Genomic DNA, 18,278 nt, shown 5'->3' on the forward strand with positions numbered 1-18,278 from the left:
TCCCGCAGGGCGGGCTCAGCCGCGGTGGCAGCCGCAGCGGGCTGCCTGTCCCGCCGTCGCCAGCCCGGCCGCAGACCGGCGGGGGGGGCGGCGGGGGAAGCGCGGTTGCCTGCAGGACCGGTCCTCTGCCCCCTCCCGCCCGCCCTCCCTCCCGCCGCCGCTACGGCGGAGGGCTGCGCGGCCATCCGCGCCTCCCGTCGCAGGGGCCTCCCCGCATGGTCCCCGCCGCTGCCATGAGCCAGGCCCCGGCCTCCCGCGGCGCTGACCCGCCGGAGAGCGATGCCCGCAGCGGGGCCCCCGGCCGAGGGATGCCGCCGCCGCCCAGCCTGCCCCAGCTCCTCCACAAGTAAGAGCCGCCCCGCGTTCCGCCGGGCCGGGAGGGCGGGCGGGCAGGCGCGGGTCGCTCTCCCTCCCGGCGGCGGTGCCCCCCTTCCCTCCCCCGCGCCCAGACTGACAGCCGGGCGGGCGGAGGGTCGGCCCGGCCCCGGCCCCGGCCCCGGCCCCGCGCTGCCCCGCGGGGCTGAGCCTGGCCTCCGGCGCAGCGGCCGGCGGCGGGGCCGTCCCCGCTGATGCGGGGCACGTATCCCCCTAAGGACCGGCACCGCTCCCGCTTCCCGGCAGAAGTTTTCTGCCCGAAGAGCCGCTCGTGTCGGTTTTCCGAGGGCTCGCCCCGGCGCCGCGTCTCCTCCGGGCAGGGGTCCGCGCCGCCCGGGAGCTCGGTCGGGAAAGTTTCCTTCGCCCTCCCGTGTTGGCGGCCGTGGGCCGTGGGCCGTGGGCCGTGTCCCGCAGCCGCTCCTCTGCCTGCGGGCCGAGGCGCCTCCGCGTCAGGCCGGGAGCGAGGGGCTCGTGTTGTGCCAGAAGCCATCGCATCTCTGCGAGACTGTCACGGAAAATGTCACCTGGGTACGCGTGGAAGGCTTAGAAATGAGGGCAACGATGCTAACAGCACTTTGCTGTTCCGTTTTCCATGGGGAAAGAGAGGGAAAAGTACTTTTCCCACACAACGCGGTGGTGTGAGCGATACTTTCCTGGGTTAAACGAGAAGCTTGAAGACAAACCGACTGCCCCGTAGTTAGTACGTGAAGCGCAAGTAACACACAAGTTGATCTGTGCTGATTCAAGATGGTTGCACGCGCTGTGTCTGATTTTTCCAGAGTCGTAACGTGTTAAAAGAGAGAGGGGCTTTTAGCAGAGCAGTAAGTTTACTAACGAGCGCCCAGTTACGGAGCCGTTGGAATTGCCTTCTATTACTTTAAGATTTGCTGCTTGAGCTGACGAGCAGGACGCTGGGCGCTGCGCAGCGGCGTAGGTTGAGAAACGCTTTTGACATTGTGTCCCAGGCCACCAACTGGACTGAGCCCGTGTTCGGCCGTCAGGCGAAGCGCGAGTGTGACAAAGCACGGTCGAGCTGCGGCTGGGCTTGCGCCGCTTTCCTGCAAGAGCCCCTTTATGAAAGGCGCTGGCTTAGGCATCGCCTTTATGTTTGTCAACAAAACCCAACAATGTAACTAACGGAGGAGATGCTTTCAATTCTCTCACTGCTATTTTCAAAATACACACCTACGTGTATATAAATATATATGAGCGCATATGCTTTAACTTTACAGCAAACATAGAGTATAAATGTTATTTTAAGTTGGGAAGCATGTTATCTTTTATAAATATTTTGAAATAGGACTTCTAAGGTAGCTGTGGAGTGTGCTTGGTTGATGCTTGGCTTTCTTCTTGTCTTTTTGCTTTTAAATTGTGTTTTGTAACTTCATCGTGAAAACGTTAACAGTTCTTGTTACCCACATTTTTATTCCTAATTGGAAATACCGACTTGCGAGTTTGCATTGAAAAGGAAACGTTAATGGTGACTTCCTAAATCCACTGGGCAGCTGCAGTGCTACGTATGAATTATTGTGCAACCAGAAGGTAATTTACACTTACTCAAAATCAGTCTTAAATGTTAAACTACAGTTTCTAAAGATGGCCCTTACTTTTTCAAGTTTATCAAGACTTTATGTGGATGTGTATTGCAAGTCAAATAGGTGAAGCTGTCGAGACTGCTTCATGATTGTATTTCTAATGCGGCGCATGTTCCGTACAAAGGCATCGCATTTTTGCCAGTCGTGCCTTCTAACAAATTATAGGTAGGAAAACTTGAAATGGTTTCCTTTCGAGCCTGTCTTTAATGGAAAGGTTTGAGAGAGGTGCCATGTTCTGACTGTTCTTTGTCATGGTAATGTGACGCAGAATGGCAAATGTCGAACGTCTCCATCTAAGGTCCTGCAACTTGATCACGCGGTTTTGTAACCGTGTGGTATAATTTGGTGTGCGCCTCTGTGTTTACCTGATAATTAATCTCCACCCGCTGTTTAACTGGAAACGCAGACAAATTATGTTTTTCTTTACTGATAATAACTTGGTGTTTTATAATCTGAGTTGGCTATTCAGTGATTGTCAGGAAGTGAAATGTTAGGGAATGTCTTAAATTGCTGTTACGAATTTATTTCTAATATGCTAGAACAGGTATGACTGGCAAAATAGGATGGAAAGGAAAGCAGTGATTTTTCTACAAAATGAAGTTGCAGTTTCATTACTAGGAAAGAAAACATTGACCTCTTTTCCTGAGCATTTTGATTTTCTTGACTTTTTTTTTTTAACGATTTCTGTCTTTTTGCTTTGCGAGCTGCAGTAAACAAGCGTGCAGTTGCAGAATGCTAATTCAGAGCAGTGTAGGTCAGAATATTGTGTGGTGTTTAACTGGATCTCCCTGTTCCAACGCTTCTATTTTTCCTTATACCATTTAAACTTAAAAAGCTCTCCGGATTCCTTCTTTCTTCCCCCCAGTACTTGTGTTAGAAATTTTTACAGATCTTAGGTGAAGACCAGTGTAATTTTAAAAAATGACTTCCTACGTGGGCAGCTGGTAAACTTTCACTGTGAATGATGAGCATTGAACAAGGATTAAAATTCAGCGAAACGGGAGATCTGAAATGTTTTTGGTAGCAGCTACATTGGCTGAAGTCGTGCAATGCAGGTAGCATGTACCATATTCTTTAAATGTCTCTCTGCTTTAGTATTTATAATGTAATTTTAATATTAAAATATAACCGAATCCCTAGTTTGAAATTCCTTGCTGGTAGTACCCGAATACAATAAGATTTAAATTGAAATACGCTGTCTACATGTTGTATTTTTCCCCGCAAGTGACAACGTCATTTCAGTTGATAATAAAGGTCCAATCGTAAGATTTACAGAGCAGTTAAAGCCTTCTGTCTGCGCAGGTGGTTGTGACGTTTGATGGGAAAATACTTCTTATTTTCCGAAAGTAAAAGTCTTACTGCAGTCAAAGCCCTTAGTTTGTAGAGCTGAGAATGAAAAGCTGGTGGGGAAGGGAGACCTGAATTTACGCACTACGGAGGTCGACTTGCAAAACCACACGCTTGCATATGAAATAAAGCAGAAGAGTGAGAAGAAGGAGGACAGTTGTGATGCTGTTTGCTGGTTAGTGTTCATAACTGGTTTCTGCCACGGTTGCGGGGAAGGAGTGGAAACGCTGGGTAGGGCCTGTAGCACCAGCAAGTGAAACAGGTATGGGAAATCTCTGAAAAGACCCCGGATACCTGTTCTGCACAGAAAGGTTTTAATACGTTTCTGTAACCGCTGTTTTATTGTTTGGGGTTTTTTTTTCCCTGCTTCTTTATGTAAGTCTGCCCTTTTGAGAAGATTTTTGTTTACAATTTGGAGGCGGTATTGCAAAACGTAATTTTTAGATGCCAGCTCAGTGTGTGACAAATGGTAGCACCTGCTGTTAGATTGACTGGAGTGCCTAAGCAGCATGAGGGAGTGGAGACTCCTATTAATAATTCCAGGTGTGTGATTCATTGCAGTCTGATGGAGCAACTAGCTGGAAATAACTGAGAGAAAGGACCGAGTGGTGGCTGTGGGCTAACTATAAAGATGTTGCGTGAAGAGTGCTTTCTGCGAAAGTTCTCGCTTAAAACATGCCGCAAGTCAACTCCATAATTATAGGAGACCTAATTGTATTGAAATGCAATCTCTTTGTATGTTTTAATGGCTGGTTGCATGCTTTCAGTTCTACTGATTTGTCATGGATAATATCTGGCCAGTGGAAATGGAGCAGTTTTTAACTCCCTGTATTGATATAGGAGCATACGTTTGTTTTACAAATTGAGTAAAGTCGTCTTAACACAATGGGGGGAAAACCAAAGTTAATATTTTTTTTTCTAAGGGGTCGTGCCCTGGAGATTTTGAGCTCCTCTGGAAGGAAGATGGAATTTCCAACATCTGCGCCCGAGTCGTCATCAGTTTGTGCCAGTTCTGGGGGCAGACAGGAGTAAGCAGGCTGGTGCTGAATGCTTTGAGTCCTTCATTTCCTATAGCAGCGAGCAGGAAACTTGGTGGGAAAAATAACCTCCAACTTATTTTTTTTAAAAACTTAAACCCATTATGTTTAAGCATGTGCTTTTTGATTTGCTTCCTCGTGTGTTTGTTTTGTGTAAAGTGTGGGGGGTTCTTTTTCTTTTTTCTTCCCTTTTTTTCCCCAACTCAAGGTCTCTCAAGAGAGACAAAATACGAAATGTACTCCCGTTATATACATTAGTCATGGCAAATAGTTTGGCATATATGGCAAAGGCTAAACTGATACTTAACAAGGGGACATTAGGAGAAACACTGGTTTTACTGTTTCTCTTCTTACTGTTACTGATCCAGGCTCTCCACATTTATTTGCCTTTTAAAGTACACCTCCAAAATCCGAGTTGCTTTCCTACCCAACAGAGCCCTGAAAACTCAGCGAGTTTGTGTTGTAACAACTGTAATGGCCCTGAATGGAGATAAAAACAAAACAAAAAGTGCTGTAGCTGTCTTCGCTGAGAAGCTTTACCAAAACGAGGGACAGGAGCTAAAAAGCAGACTGCATGGTGTGGGACTCGCCAGAGAATGTGGGAACTAAACCCGCGTTATTAAATGCCTCCTTGTGTTTCCCGTTCATTGTCTCTGTGTGTTGTGAAACACGCAGCGGGGGAACCTCAGTTTTCTTGGAATTGTCTGGCTTCTTGCTGTGTAATTATTGAGACTCTTCTTAGACCTCACCTGACATGAAAATCAGGACTTAAAATGTGTGTACCAAATGTGTGTGTGCATGGGGAGGGCAGGGGCAGGGACACCTGGGGCGTGCCTCACTTTTAAAAGTTTAGTTGCCTACAAAAAGTAGCATCAGCGATGATAATCACTTTCAGGTCAGGTAATTAAAATTTCTCTTTTCTCTTAACATTTCCTTTCTTAACATTTCTCATTTTAAATACTTTTGTTTCTTTATTTTATTTTTTATGGAGACCAGTGACCTTTCCTGTATGTCAGGTGTGATCCAAAGCTTAAAGATGAATTAATCACGTGGGTGTTCTCTGCTTTAAACAAAAATGACTGAAAATGTGGGTTTCTTTGTCTTGAAATCTTTTGTGTTTGTTTGGGTTTTTTTCTGTTTGTTTTGGTTTTAAACTCTCATTTAAAACCCAACAGCATATTGGGAGAAAAGCACAATAAAATTGAATTTAAGGCTTGAAGAGAGCACAGAGGTACAAAGTGGAAGAAAGGGGTCAGAAAAAAGAATTTAGAAGGAATGCCTTGCATGCAAACATCTCCATGTAATCTGGCTTGTATTACCAGTTATCAATCAATTATTAGTTGCCCAGAAATGTCAAAATTCTTTCACATATTTTAGTGGAGATAACAGCAGTGATATCCACTTTAGTAAAAAGTTAAATAATAAGTACTTCATAAGAAGCAATGTAACAAGTCATTTTTAGACCACAACACATGGCAATGGAGTTCTCTTTACTGTAACTAAGTTGCTTGCATGTTGCTCTTTTATTGGAAATTTAATACTACTGTTCCCATCAATGAGAAGACTGGGAAATGTGTTCTTTTGGTTTTCCTCTTAATTGAGCCTACCTTTCAGTTCTGATCCTTCCTGGGGGCTGTCGAAATGGGAGGAACTAGATCTTCAAAGGTGTATTTGTGCTTCATAGAGGACTGCAGAAATTTGTTTAGGAGGGTAAAAATTGGATTGTTTGCATGAAATAATAATTTTAGTGACTTTAAAATACTCCTTCAAATAGAATCTGCTTTTTCCGAAGAGTAAACTGTCTTGATTTTTTTTTTAATTTAAACAAACTCCTTTGATCTGATTTGCAGCTAGACACTTTATCAGACTGACTTTATTCCCCTGAATATACTTCCCCCTTTTTTCCCCCCTCTTCATCCTTTGTAACATTTTATAGTTGATTTAAGGATGTAATCGCTCTGTTAGCCTCTGCCCCTCTATGTTCAGCTGCTTTCTCTTTGTCACACTAATGACCCGTCACAGTGAAGCTGTCACTTGACACACTGGGTGAAACCAGAAAACCTGCCCCTTTGGGTTTTAGAAACGTTTAATATCTGTCCTGTTCTGACAACTCAAGCCTAGCCCATTTTACAAATGCCTCTTGCCTATTTAGAAAATATGCCTAATAAAAGCATTGGGTATTCCGTTGCAGGAATGGGGCAAGGGCTTGTTTTTGTAAATGATCAGTATTTGTGAGTGCACAGAGGCAATTATTTTGTTGCTGGCTTACTGCATTTTTTGTGTGTGTGTGTATGTAACGTTGTCAAACGTGAGTTTAACTGATATTAATTGTACCACAAGCTGCGTATTTATCTCGTGCCATCTGAGCAACTACAAGGAAGATGGATTTGTTGTTAGTTTTCTGCATGTCCGTGTTGGGAGACGAGCTGAACGGGCCGTGAGCCGGGACCAGGGTGGAGTTGCGCTGTGTGGCTGTTGCACTAAATGATGCTGTTCAGATTTGTTCTCCATCATCTCCGTTGTTTCAAGACATGCGGGTGTCTCAGCAGCCTTTGTAGAATGCCCCAAAGATGCCATTAGCCCTGCCTGACTCTGAGGTGATACGAATCTGTAGCTATACTGGTTATGTAGTCCATCTCCTGCATGGTTTTCACTCTAGAGCCTGTGTTACGTGAAATGTTAATGATGGTGACTGCTTTATGAGGAATGGGAGAATATTCTGCTTCATCACTTCAGGATGTACTTCTTACTAGGAAAAGACAGGGACAGGATAAGGAAGTGTTTAACTCCTGTTCCCTTGAGTTATGTCTTCTGCTGGCCAGGATGGACAGAGAAAGTGGTGTTGTGAGCAGGTTATGAACAAGTTCCTTGGCTGATTTCTGATCACCTGGTCCCTTCCCTGACTTACTGGCTTTTGAGACACCAAAAGCATCTGATGTTATCTAGCCTTAGCTTTCCTCAACTTGCCATAAATGTGATTTTTCTCTACAGTAGGCTGCAGAATATTAGAATTCAGGCAATGTAAAATGTCTTGACTTTGGTAGTGTCAAAAGCTACAGTTTTACGCCTCGTGGCTTTTTTCCTGGAGGGGGGAGAGGTGTGAGTTGATGGTGTCTGTGAGCTAGGGCCACTTCTTTGGAAATGTGCAGGACTTGCTCTTGCATTTTTAATTACATTTGAATCTTTGTTTTGAGAAACAGACTTTAAGTACTTCTGCAACAAGTGGATTGATGGCTGATGTTTCCTTTACTGAGATAACAAACATTCATCTGTGGGCTTTTGCATATTCTGTAGTTGAAAAGAAGCAGTAAATTGACCACAGCCTGTTTCTGCAGAAAGAACTATTATTTCTGTCTCTGCTGATAAACGTGTTCTCCTCTTAGGGGAAGATGCGCTAAGTAATTTTATTAGGTTGATGACACATACAGTTCGTTACACTGACCGACTTTTATTGTTCTCTTTTTGGTCTCAGTTTTTTAAAATACTGTAAAATAAAATTACAAAATGCTTATTGAGACCAAAATGCCATATAATGCTTTAGTAAAGTCTTTTTCACCCTGCTTTCTGCTCTGCCTGGAACTAGAGCGAGAGCAGATTAACTTCTGGTCCAGAGAAGTTCGCTCTAGTCCCTGCAGAGCTGTGCATAGCTATGTGTGTTTGCGCTGTCTGCAGTCTGGATGCCACTCCAGAGATTGTCAGAGATTTCCTCTGCCCCCCCACCCTCAAATTCTTTGTCAGAGATGATGCACAATTCAGACTGAGGACAGGATTTCGAGAAAAGATGACTCTTGTCTCCTAAAACTGTAGAGAGAAATATTAGCAAACCAGGGTGGGATTTTTTTTCAGCCCTCTGCTCCTCTTATCTTCCAAACTCTTCCATTAACACATCTTAACATTCACACCCCTGCTACCCATGTGCTCTGCGCCATCCATTTGTGCCCCACTCATGGCACATTCTTGTAAGGTCACCTACAGCTTTCCACCATCCTGCCAACTGACAACCAAACATTGGGCTCTCTTCTTCACAGCTTCATTCAAGGTCACTATTCTATCCTATAGCAACACCTTCTCCTCATGGTACAGGCAGGGCTTACCCTTTTGCTGGCATCTTCCTGTTGACTCTTTGAGATGGCCCAAGAGGTTTGCCTCAGGTTACTCTGACGTGCATTACGCTTAGGAAAGCGTCATTGACGTGTCTAGAGGTGAACATGTTTTTAACTAATACGGAAGAATAGTGATATAGATTTTATAGGTATGTCTGTTGGCAGCATGGGCAAACAGGTTCGTAGGTAAAGTGGTGTAATCAAAAGAATAAAAGTTCTGTGGTGCTTGAATCCAAGTCAACTCTTGCATTTTCTGCAGTTTTGGATATTATTTGAACATACCTTCTCTTTTCCAGTTCCGGAGAAGTAAAAAGTGCTAACTAACTGCTTCAAATTTGACAATAAAATTTAAGTTAGTCACATAATCACTGTATCTTTGGTATCTACTTCTACTAGAAGATCAGACTTCTAAAAGACAAGGGATCATTACTGTTCAACCTAGGTTTTGTAGGTTTTCTGCATTGCAAAGTATTAAAGGATTGAATTTCCTTAACAAAAAAAAGAGGTAAAATAGAAATTTGTAAGGGCTAGAAGTGATTTAGTATTTTTGTTTAGATGGTTGAAGTATATGGGTGCAGAGTAAATCAACACGCCTTATATATTACATAAATACGTTAGGTGGCCAAGCCAGTTTGCTTGTCAGTGTTAAATAAGACTTAAATTCCTATTTGGATATAGCGTATATACAATGAGACTGATCTTGCAAAGCCTTATTCATACACATGAGGATTATTTATGTGGGTAAGGCTTTAGAGGATCAGATCCTATCATCTATCATCTAAGTCTGCAAGGCTGCATGACTATTTACTACTATTTTTTTTTTTTCCACGTCACTAGGAATCCTGCACAGAAATGTTAAGAGCGGTAATTGCTGATAGGCAAGACCTAATACAGTAGAAGCCAAAGAAAATAATAGAAAGCTACTTTGTGTTCCAGCATTGGAACTTCTCGTTTAAAAGAGAGCCTAGAGCTGTGCAGGGAGGAGTATGTATCCATGCTCCTTTGTGCTTCTTAAAAGCATATTAATGGCCTGATGTGTTTTAAGACCAATACTCTGGAGTGTTAAAGCCTCACTAGCTATAGGGATTTGTAGAGTCAGAGGTAGAGAGGGTACAAAGAGCTCATCAGCTCCCCTGCACAGCGCTGCACTTACAGGTGGCCATCACTGCTGTCTTCCAATTTGTGCTGAGCATTTGGGAGAATAAAGGCACTGTCTTACATTGCTCATCTAAGTGGGCTACTTGCTTTGTTTGCTGTTTAAGTTCTCAGGATTTTTTTTTTGTTACATATGCTGCAGTTTTTTTAATGTAATAACATGAAAATAACAGATACAATTTTGTGGTATTTCCCCCTATATTCAAAGGAGCTTTTATAAATTTTATGAAGATCCCATTTTATCCTAATCCATATGGCAAGGACATAAAATATCAGCAACTGAGATTACTTTCTGGATTGCTGGCATAATTTACAGGGGGAATCTGCTCTAAACTGCGAGACAGCCATTTGTAGCCCTTTCTGTACAACATACTGTCTCTTACTGTGCATTTGCATTTTGGCAGTACTTGGCACTGCTGTATGTGTATTCTCCTCCCGCTCTGTAGAATATAAGACCGTTTTACACAAAGATACAAACACACAGAAGAGAGACTCCCCACACATTTCTATTGATCTGATAGATTTTTCTTTTGTGTGTCCTTCTTTGAAGCATTAAAACCTACTGTTTTGCTTTGGCGCTTCTATAATTTCAAGCTGTATTATGTGGAAGTTGGTAGCAGTGTTCCAAAGCCGAGGACTTGATTGGCAAGTTTTAGCTGTGAGTAAATTTTCACAGCTGATCCATAAATCCCCGACAGACCATTAGGAGCTTCAGAGCGGCTCTGGCAAGCTCCCCTACAATAATTGTAGTTTTAAGTTTGTTATATTTAGTTTTCTCACCTCTTAGCTGGATGCCGGGGAACCTCACTAGAAGCGAACCGCTGTATCAGCTCTGTATCTACTTTTTCATCCAAGTCGGCAGTTTGTACAAATAGCGCCGCGTGGGAGGAGGGCTCTGGTTGACTCCCCGTGGCAAGGCAGAGACCGTCCGAGGGTATGACTTGTGACAAATGGACCCCAGATCTGGGGTTAGACATTTCAGTAATTCGAGGAGACTTGGAGTGCATCGCTTCTCGCCCCCCACCTCCAGAAATAACAGAATCATCAAGGGAGGCAGAAAAAATGCTTCTTCAAGCTTAAACATGACAGAGTTGTTTATAACTCCGTGAGACAGAGAGGCAGCTCTTAATTTAAATTCCCTGAGGTAATTGTACTTATTTATCTGTAGCAAAGCTGACAGAGTGACCAGCTTTTAGCAGTGACCACTACTCTAAGAACAGAACTGCATGGGTGGCAGCGGTGAGAGCAGCAGGCGTTTCTTTTGGGTGCCAGGGGTTGATGATAATGATGTTGCTGGAGCAGCTGGAAGCCTGGCTTTGAGACCACATCCCCTTTAGGCTCATTGCTCTATACACAAACAGTAAAAACAGTGCTATAGTGACTATATTGCATCATTGATAAGCACTGGAGAATGGGCTTATCTTATATACTGGGGCCCCACTGGGCAGCCTAATAAAGCCAGAGTGGAGGTTTCTATCGCTCCCCTGGATTTGGATCCTGCTGGATGGGCTCTGGAAGCAAACTCAGGCTTGGCTGCTTGTTTGAGCAATTAATGAATGTTTTCTGCGTTTCCTTCTGAAATCTGAACTGCTTTGCCATGGATGTACTTGCCACTTTGTGGAGTCTGGTGTATTACCTTGCTGAAGAGACAAGGGGACTGTGTAGAAAAGGAAGGGCTGTGTCTGCATGGTAAACTCTTCCAAAGGGATATTTTTTCCCTTTCTACAAGAGGGAAAGTTAAATTGAATTATCTTTATCCTCTGCTACATAAAACCAGGTCTCATACCTATAACCCGTGAATGATTTCTCTACATGGGAGGGGGATAGAGAAGCATTATCTGAACTATTTATGAAAAGGAAAGGAAGAATTGGTGGTGGTCTTTTAATTGAGTTTTCAAGTATTATTTTTTTTTTTTTTAGAGCAAGAAAAGCAGAAATTTCATTCATATTAAAAACACCTTAAAAAAAAAAATTCCTTCACGTTAAAATTTTAATTTAGGAGGATCAGAAGCTTTGTTGATAAGGGCCTTGTTAGGATAAGGATAGAGTAGGTAACTATAAATAGTAATACAGTGAGTGATGATCTCGCCCTACAAACTTTGTGTTGAACTTAAGCAGGAGAAGGTAAAAATATCAGCTGACAACCTTCTTGCAAGGAGGCATCTCTGATTAGAGTAGAGGGATCTTCAGTAAAAGAAATAGAATTGGTCATCTCTTCAGTCCTTAGTTTCAAGTGCTTTAACTTCATTTGATGCAAGAAGTCAAGTGGAAGATGTCATTCCTGTGGTGGGAATAGAGTGCTGTTGATGTCTGGGCCGGTTTTGGTATCTGACACTTAAACTAGAAATGCTGGGAGTGATAAGAGTAAATGAGCTAATTACATGTATACAAATGAAATGCAGAGCATGCTTCAGCTGGAAGAGAAAATGCTGCCCTACATCTGTGTATCATGATGGAAAAAAAGTTTTCAGAACAATATGGAACTTATAACATGAATTGGGATTGGGGTAGGATTGCGGGAAAAAATACAGTACTTAAAAATGCAGAACAGTGTTAAGATTAAAAACAAAAGATATCAGGTATATGGGTGTAAGCAAACTACATACATCTTCCAAGGTTCACCTGCATAATGTGCTCTGCTTTATTTCCTCAAGAACTGAGTGGGTGGGAAGCAGGTCGTTAAGAGGACAGTATGGACCTCTTACGCTTTTGGGCAAACAGTTCACTAAGATAAGAATGGCAGGGCATCCTCAGCTAGTAGCTGCTGACCAGCAGGATGTTAATGCAAACTTCCACTAACTCGCATTTCATCTCCCTGGCAAATAAAATTTGCAAATACTTATTCACAGAAGTAGCTGGAGTGAATCAGTGACCAGTATTCACAGAATCACTAAGGTTGGAAAAGACCTGTAAGATCATCAAGTCCAACCATCAACCCAACACCACCATGGCCACTAAATGATGTCCGCAATGCCATGTCCACTCGTTCCTTGAACACCTCCAGTGATGGTGACTCCATCACCTCCCTGGGCAGCCTGTTCCAATGCTTCACCGCTCTCTCAGTAAAGAAATTTTTCCTAATATCCAATCTAAACCTCCCCTGGTGCAACTTGAGGCCATTTCCTCTTGTCCTGTCGCTCGTCACTTGGGAGAAGAAACTAACACCCACCTCTCTGCAACCCCCTTTCAGGTAATTGTAGAGAGCGATGAGGTCTCCCCTCAGCCTCCTCTTCTCCAGACTGAACAACCCCATCTCTCTCAGCCACTCCTCCTAAGACCTGTGCTCCAGACCCCTCACCAGCTTCGTCGCCCTTCTCTGGACACGCTCCAGCACCTCAATGTCCTTCTTGTAGTGAGGGGCCCAAAACTGAACACAGTATTCGAGGTGCGGCCTCACCAGAGCCGAGTACAGGGGCACAATCCCCTCCCTACTCCTGCTGGCCACACTATTTCTGATAGAGGCCAGGATGCCGTTGGCCTTCTTGGCCACCTGGGCACACTGATGGCTCATCTTCAGCCGGCTGTCAACCAACACCGCCAGGTCCTTTTCTGCAGGGCAGCTTTACACATGTAAGAAGTTTACAGGTGGAGCCTAAGACGAATTCATAATTAAAGGCTAAACATAAGAGGGGGTGGATGAATCATAGAAAAGAATCATAGAATTATTTAAGGTTGGAAAAGACCCTTGAGATCATCGAGTCCAACTGTAAACCTAACACTGCCAAGTCCACAACTAAACCATGTCCCTAAGCACCACGTCTATGCATTGACTATATGCGTCTAGAGTCTTACTGCTGATTGTTGCTCTAAAATACAAGCAAGGGAATGCAACTGTGGAAGCTGAGGGGAGAGTTTAGCAGGCTTGTTTTCACTGCAGGGTTAACTCAGACTGCTGCCTAGGTTTTAACCATTACCATCTATCAAGTCTTAGTTCAAAAGGTGCTTTTGAGACAGTTGAGGATTTTGGGGAGAATCTTACCTTTACTTGGACAGCTGTCACTTGGGAAGAGTATGTTGGAAAAATAATCTGCGTGCTGGTTATCCTCCGTTTCCACCGTTCCTTGAAGGACAGAAAAGTTCTCCGTGTGATGCTATTGACCAGGAAGGGTTTCAGCCCTGCCCCGCTGCAAGAATTTGCCAGACTGAAACAGTGTTGGATGGGCTGGGACCTGCTGTGGGGAAGCTTGTGCTTGGGTTAGGTTAATCAGAGATACGGCAGGAAGGTGAAGCGTGTGAGGGAGCCGTACCCAGAAGAAGAATCAATCTTTCTTTATGTGGGGAAAAGCCTATGTACTTCTCCCCAGCTTCTTTGGGAGAGCCCAGGCGTTATGCCTGCATTAACGCAAACAACTATTCTCCCCCTCCCCGCCCCTTCTGCAATGTAGTCTTGGTCTAGCTTGTATCAACATTTTCTTTTTCAGCTATTAATTAAAATGAGAATGAAGTTAAACTTATCTTAGGGTCCAAAATCAGTCGTTTGCTTTTCCTTCCTCATGAGAGAAAAAGTGGCATACTTACAGCTTTAGTAATTGCAAAATGTGACTGATGGGAAAACTAAATAAGTGTCTTTTCTTGTGTGGATGTTATTTACCTGTGAAGTGGCCGGGGCAGTCGTGAGGTTCTCCAACTTGTGTCTATGTCTTTGAGAGTACAAGTGATTTGCAGAAACAAACCAGAACTTTTTCCTGATTGAAAGGGTGCCTAGACTTATCTAGGACTACAGCAGGATATTAATAGAACATACTGCATTTCCTTCACATAAAAATACGAAGGGCACTTTGCTGAGAAAAAATCCTGCTGTGCCTTTCTGTCTTTGGGACCAGCTCATCACCCAGCTAAAATTAACAGGTGAAGTCAGGCAGTTCTTGCTCTCTATTTTTAAACTGCTTCAGCATATGTATGTGAGTGTGAAATCTTTCTTTAGGCCTCTCTTAACTTAATTACCTACTTATTCAAAATATTCTCTTCTCAAATTGCTGAGCTATAATTATATTCATCTTTTCTGTGGACACACTTTAGCTACTCAATGTTTGTTTAATTAGTTTTATGCTTAATTTGTAGTTTGGTAGTTATTTACAGTGATGGAAGCCTCATGGTAAGTGTTTAAAATCTATTTTGATCTGTTAAAAAATTAGCAAGTAGATGATGTTTTTGTATATCTGATCCATGATTTTCGTCTGGAAAATATCACGAGGAAGCCCACTTAAAAAAAGCCCAAACAACAAAAAACAGTAAAAAGAATTCAAATCAATAATTTTCATTTGACCATATTAATAGAATATTATGTAATAACTGAAAATGTTTTGTTACACTTTCATTTCTTCAAATCTTTTGTTCTGTGCAAGCTTTATTTTGTTTATATGCCTTTTCTTTCGTTTGGGTGGAAGGGGTGATGTGGCCCCAGCACCAGCAGTGCAGTGGAACTGCTTCTAAACCACAGATTTGTCCCTTCTTTCTGCTGATTTGGATCTACTGAATTCTTCTTCCTGCATTTCAGTGAATCTATGCAAAATCCCTGTCAACCACCTTTGAAATGAAATTGAGTCCTCTTTGCTTGCAGAGAGGACTGATGTTTTCCAGTCCCCGGGTGTCAGCCTGCAGAGGGTGTGCTTTCCTCCTTCAAACCCTCATCTCCCAGCGCAGCGCCGTAACACACCGTCCCGTTAACACTGCGCTGAGAACCCAGCCTTGCACCCAGAGCTCCAAAGGGAAAAGGGCATCTGCCCGTCTCCATCCCCTGTGACATCTGTCCCTCGATTTCTTTGACTATCAGCTGTTTGAAGCACAGGCTGTGGGACCTCTTCCCAGCTGACCCCTTCCACAGTGAAAAGGACACTCCTGAGAGCACACAGCGTTTCTTTGCATCCTCTTTCAGGACTGGCTATTGATCCTAAACGTGATGGAGAGACGTGCTCTTTCCTTCTCAGTGTTTTCCCGGTTCCTTTGCTTTTGTCAGTGGGAGCAGCTGTGGTGTCAGAGATCTTGGGAGAGTCTTCCCTGCAGTTTCCCGTGTCTGGTCAAACAGTGATCAGGCTCCACTGTGGTGGGTCATTTGTGTTTTGTCAGATACCCGAAGCTGGGTGAGGTGGTACGTTTTGAAAGGCACTGCCTTCAGCATCCACATACTCCTGGAGCGTGCGTATGCGAGTCTGTACGTAGTCCTACCTTTGACAGCTAAATGAGTAAACAGCCTGCTGCAAACCGTCTTTAGGGTAGCTGGTACGGCAGTACGTGTGGTTACCTCTCCCCAGGCAAATCCCACGTGCTGTTGATCTGACTGGTATACTTCCACATGCCTCCCTCTCCCGCTTACCAGAAATACTGGAGATTTCATAGGCTTGGGTGTTAGATGACGGCGCATTTGTGTTGCTGGTGAGAAACATGTTGCTATTCACGGTGTTTGGTGGCACTATAGTTAGATAGCTAGACAGGGATGTTAAGTAACACAAACTTGGAGCCACAGTCTTTTGGACACATCTTCTCATGCCAGTCTTGGTGCTTGGAACAGTTTGCCCATTAATTTGTTCCAAGCTTCCACCCCTCCCTGCCCTCTCCAGAAAACCCTTGGCAAACCATCTCTTCTGTAAATCTTCCGGCCTCGGCTGGCCACTGCCCCTCTGTTCATGCTGTCCTGTCCTGTTGCCCGTTTTTGACTTCAGATCGAAAATTTGTCAGTGCAGAGATTTATGTGAGCATTTTACATCTCATAAAGATATACACAGACCCCCTATTCTTTCAGAAATGAAAAGTTGCTTTTTAAGACTTAAATATGGACACGATGTTCACCTAGATAATGTTTTTTTTAATAAGGCTCATTATATTCATAGATGTTCTTTTCTCCAACTGGAGACCGTAGTCCAATATCAGAAATACTACACTAACAGTACCCGCAGAACTTCTGCTGCCGTCATCTTTGTCTGCATCTTATGCTGCTGTTTAGCTTTCAAAACTGATTGGTTTTGTACGTTTGGTTTTTTAAATGAACATAGTTATTGTGCATTAGTGAAACACATGCTTGACAAAAGCATCTTGACAAAATCAGTGGGTTTTAACGGTGTTCACATACTTCCATGCTTGAAATAGAGGTGAAGAATTTGTCCTCTGGAATCTTACATTATGTTTTGGCCATTGGAAATGAAGCACCTGACAGCATTAAGCTATCAGAAGTATTTCCAGTCACGGGTAAGCAGCCATTATGTATATGTTAATCCACAGTAGGAGATTTGGACAGCTTTTGATTTACTAGCGCTCATCTGTTCAATATAAACTGGAGATCAGCACAGCAGTTACCTTTAAAATGGATTGAAGAGTACTGAAAGGGAAAGGAGAATTTTATGGGTGTGATGCAAATCTAGTAGAATTGCTAATTGTACTTCTAGATAATCTTAAAAGTGCATTTCTCAAGGTGGCCAAAGGAGCTATTTTGTAATTGCTACTCCTGTTTAAAAGTATCTCACCAGCTTTGTCTCATTTTAAAGCAGATACTAAATTCTCTAATGTCCTTTTCAGTAGATTGGATTAAATAACTGGAGAACTAGAAACTGTATCTGATTTTTCTCAGCTTGAGCATTTATACATTTGTTTGAATGCTGCAGAGTTTACATGAACAGATTTATTAGCTGAGCTAATCACATAGTTTTAAAACTAGACTATAAAAATTCTTATGTTTTCTTCATATTGTGGCTTTAAATAGTTTTAATAGTAGACTTTATTGGAAGAATTTGAAGCATCCCCATTTTTATTTCCAAAAACGGTACATGAAATGTATTTATTTAAGTGGGTAATAAAACTAAAGAGCCAGGTCATAAAGCGGTGTTCACTAAAACGTATGAAAATAATACAAAGATTCCTGTCATGTCATCTGATAACGAAACCAGAGGAAATAACTTTCTTGTGTAGCATATCACGCAGGTGGAATAGAAAACATCTATCTCAACATTAGTAGTAAAGATGTATGTAATGTATCAACATTTTTATGTGCGTGTGTGTTTTTTGGTATGTGTGTGTATTTGTGTACTTACATACAGGAGTTACTTAAGGAACTCCTATTTTAGAGGTCATTTCACAATTTTAGCTATTCATATTGCTAACCGTTCCCAACATGTACTCTGTTGTGGTCTCCCACACAGCTGTTGTGTCCTTTGAAAAGACCTGTGCTCCTTTAACCAGGGAATTGTGTAAAAACAGTATTAGGATGGTGATGTATATGATAAACTATATTGTTCAAGAGGTCCATTGGTTTCTTACCACATTTCTGGGGCAGTCTGGGTCAAAGCATTGATATGATGGAAACTGTCTTTGTATTTTCAGGGTGTGATTTTAAAAACAAACAGACCTGAACTGTTCCAAATCCCCCCTAATGCTTTGGCTTTTCTGTCAGTTGAGGTTTCAGATTATTGCATGTCCCATGGCACAACCTAACTTTTACAGCAACTTTGGTAAGGTACTCCTTCTGCAGGTTTTACCACATTTGTAATAAATTTGTGATGAGGTTAGCCTGACCTGATTGTTTGGAGGGTTGGGGATTGTGGAAGAGTTGAGAATGTTGTATGAGAATGGCTTTGTATAGAGAGCGCGTGTGTATGTATGTGTACGTATGTATGAAATATTGTACACATACATAAATATGTTTTCTTGAGCTGTGGATAATAACCCTGTTGCATATC

At 42.9% G+C, this 18,278-nt stretch overlaps 1 protein-coding gene across 1 annotated transcript in view; it reads left to right on the plus strand.

Annotated features, from left to right (window-relative positions):
* The first annotated feature begins 215 nt into the window (after nt 1–215).
* The window catches only part of RBM20 (RNA binding motif protein 20), a 109,207-nt gene continuing 91,144 nt past the window's right edge, over nt 216–18,278 (plus strand). The window contains exon 1 of the mRNA XM_059821025.1: nt 216–346. Within this exon, the coding sequence (XP_059677008.1) occupies nt 216–346 (131 nt within the window). The remainder of the gene's footprint in view (nt 347–18,278) is intronic.

The sequence above is a fragment of the Gavia stellata genome, chromosome 9 (genome assembly GCF_030936135.1).
Source record: "Gavia stellata isolate bGavSte3 chromosome 9, bGavSte3.hap2, whole genome shotgun sequence".
In the NCBI taxonomy this organism is placed as follows: Eukaryota; Metazoa; Chordata; class Aves; order Gaviiformes; family Gaviidae; genus Gavia; species Gavia stellata.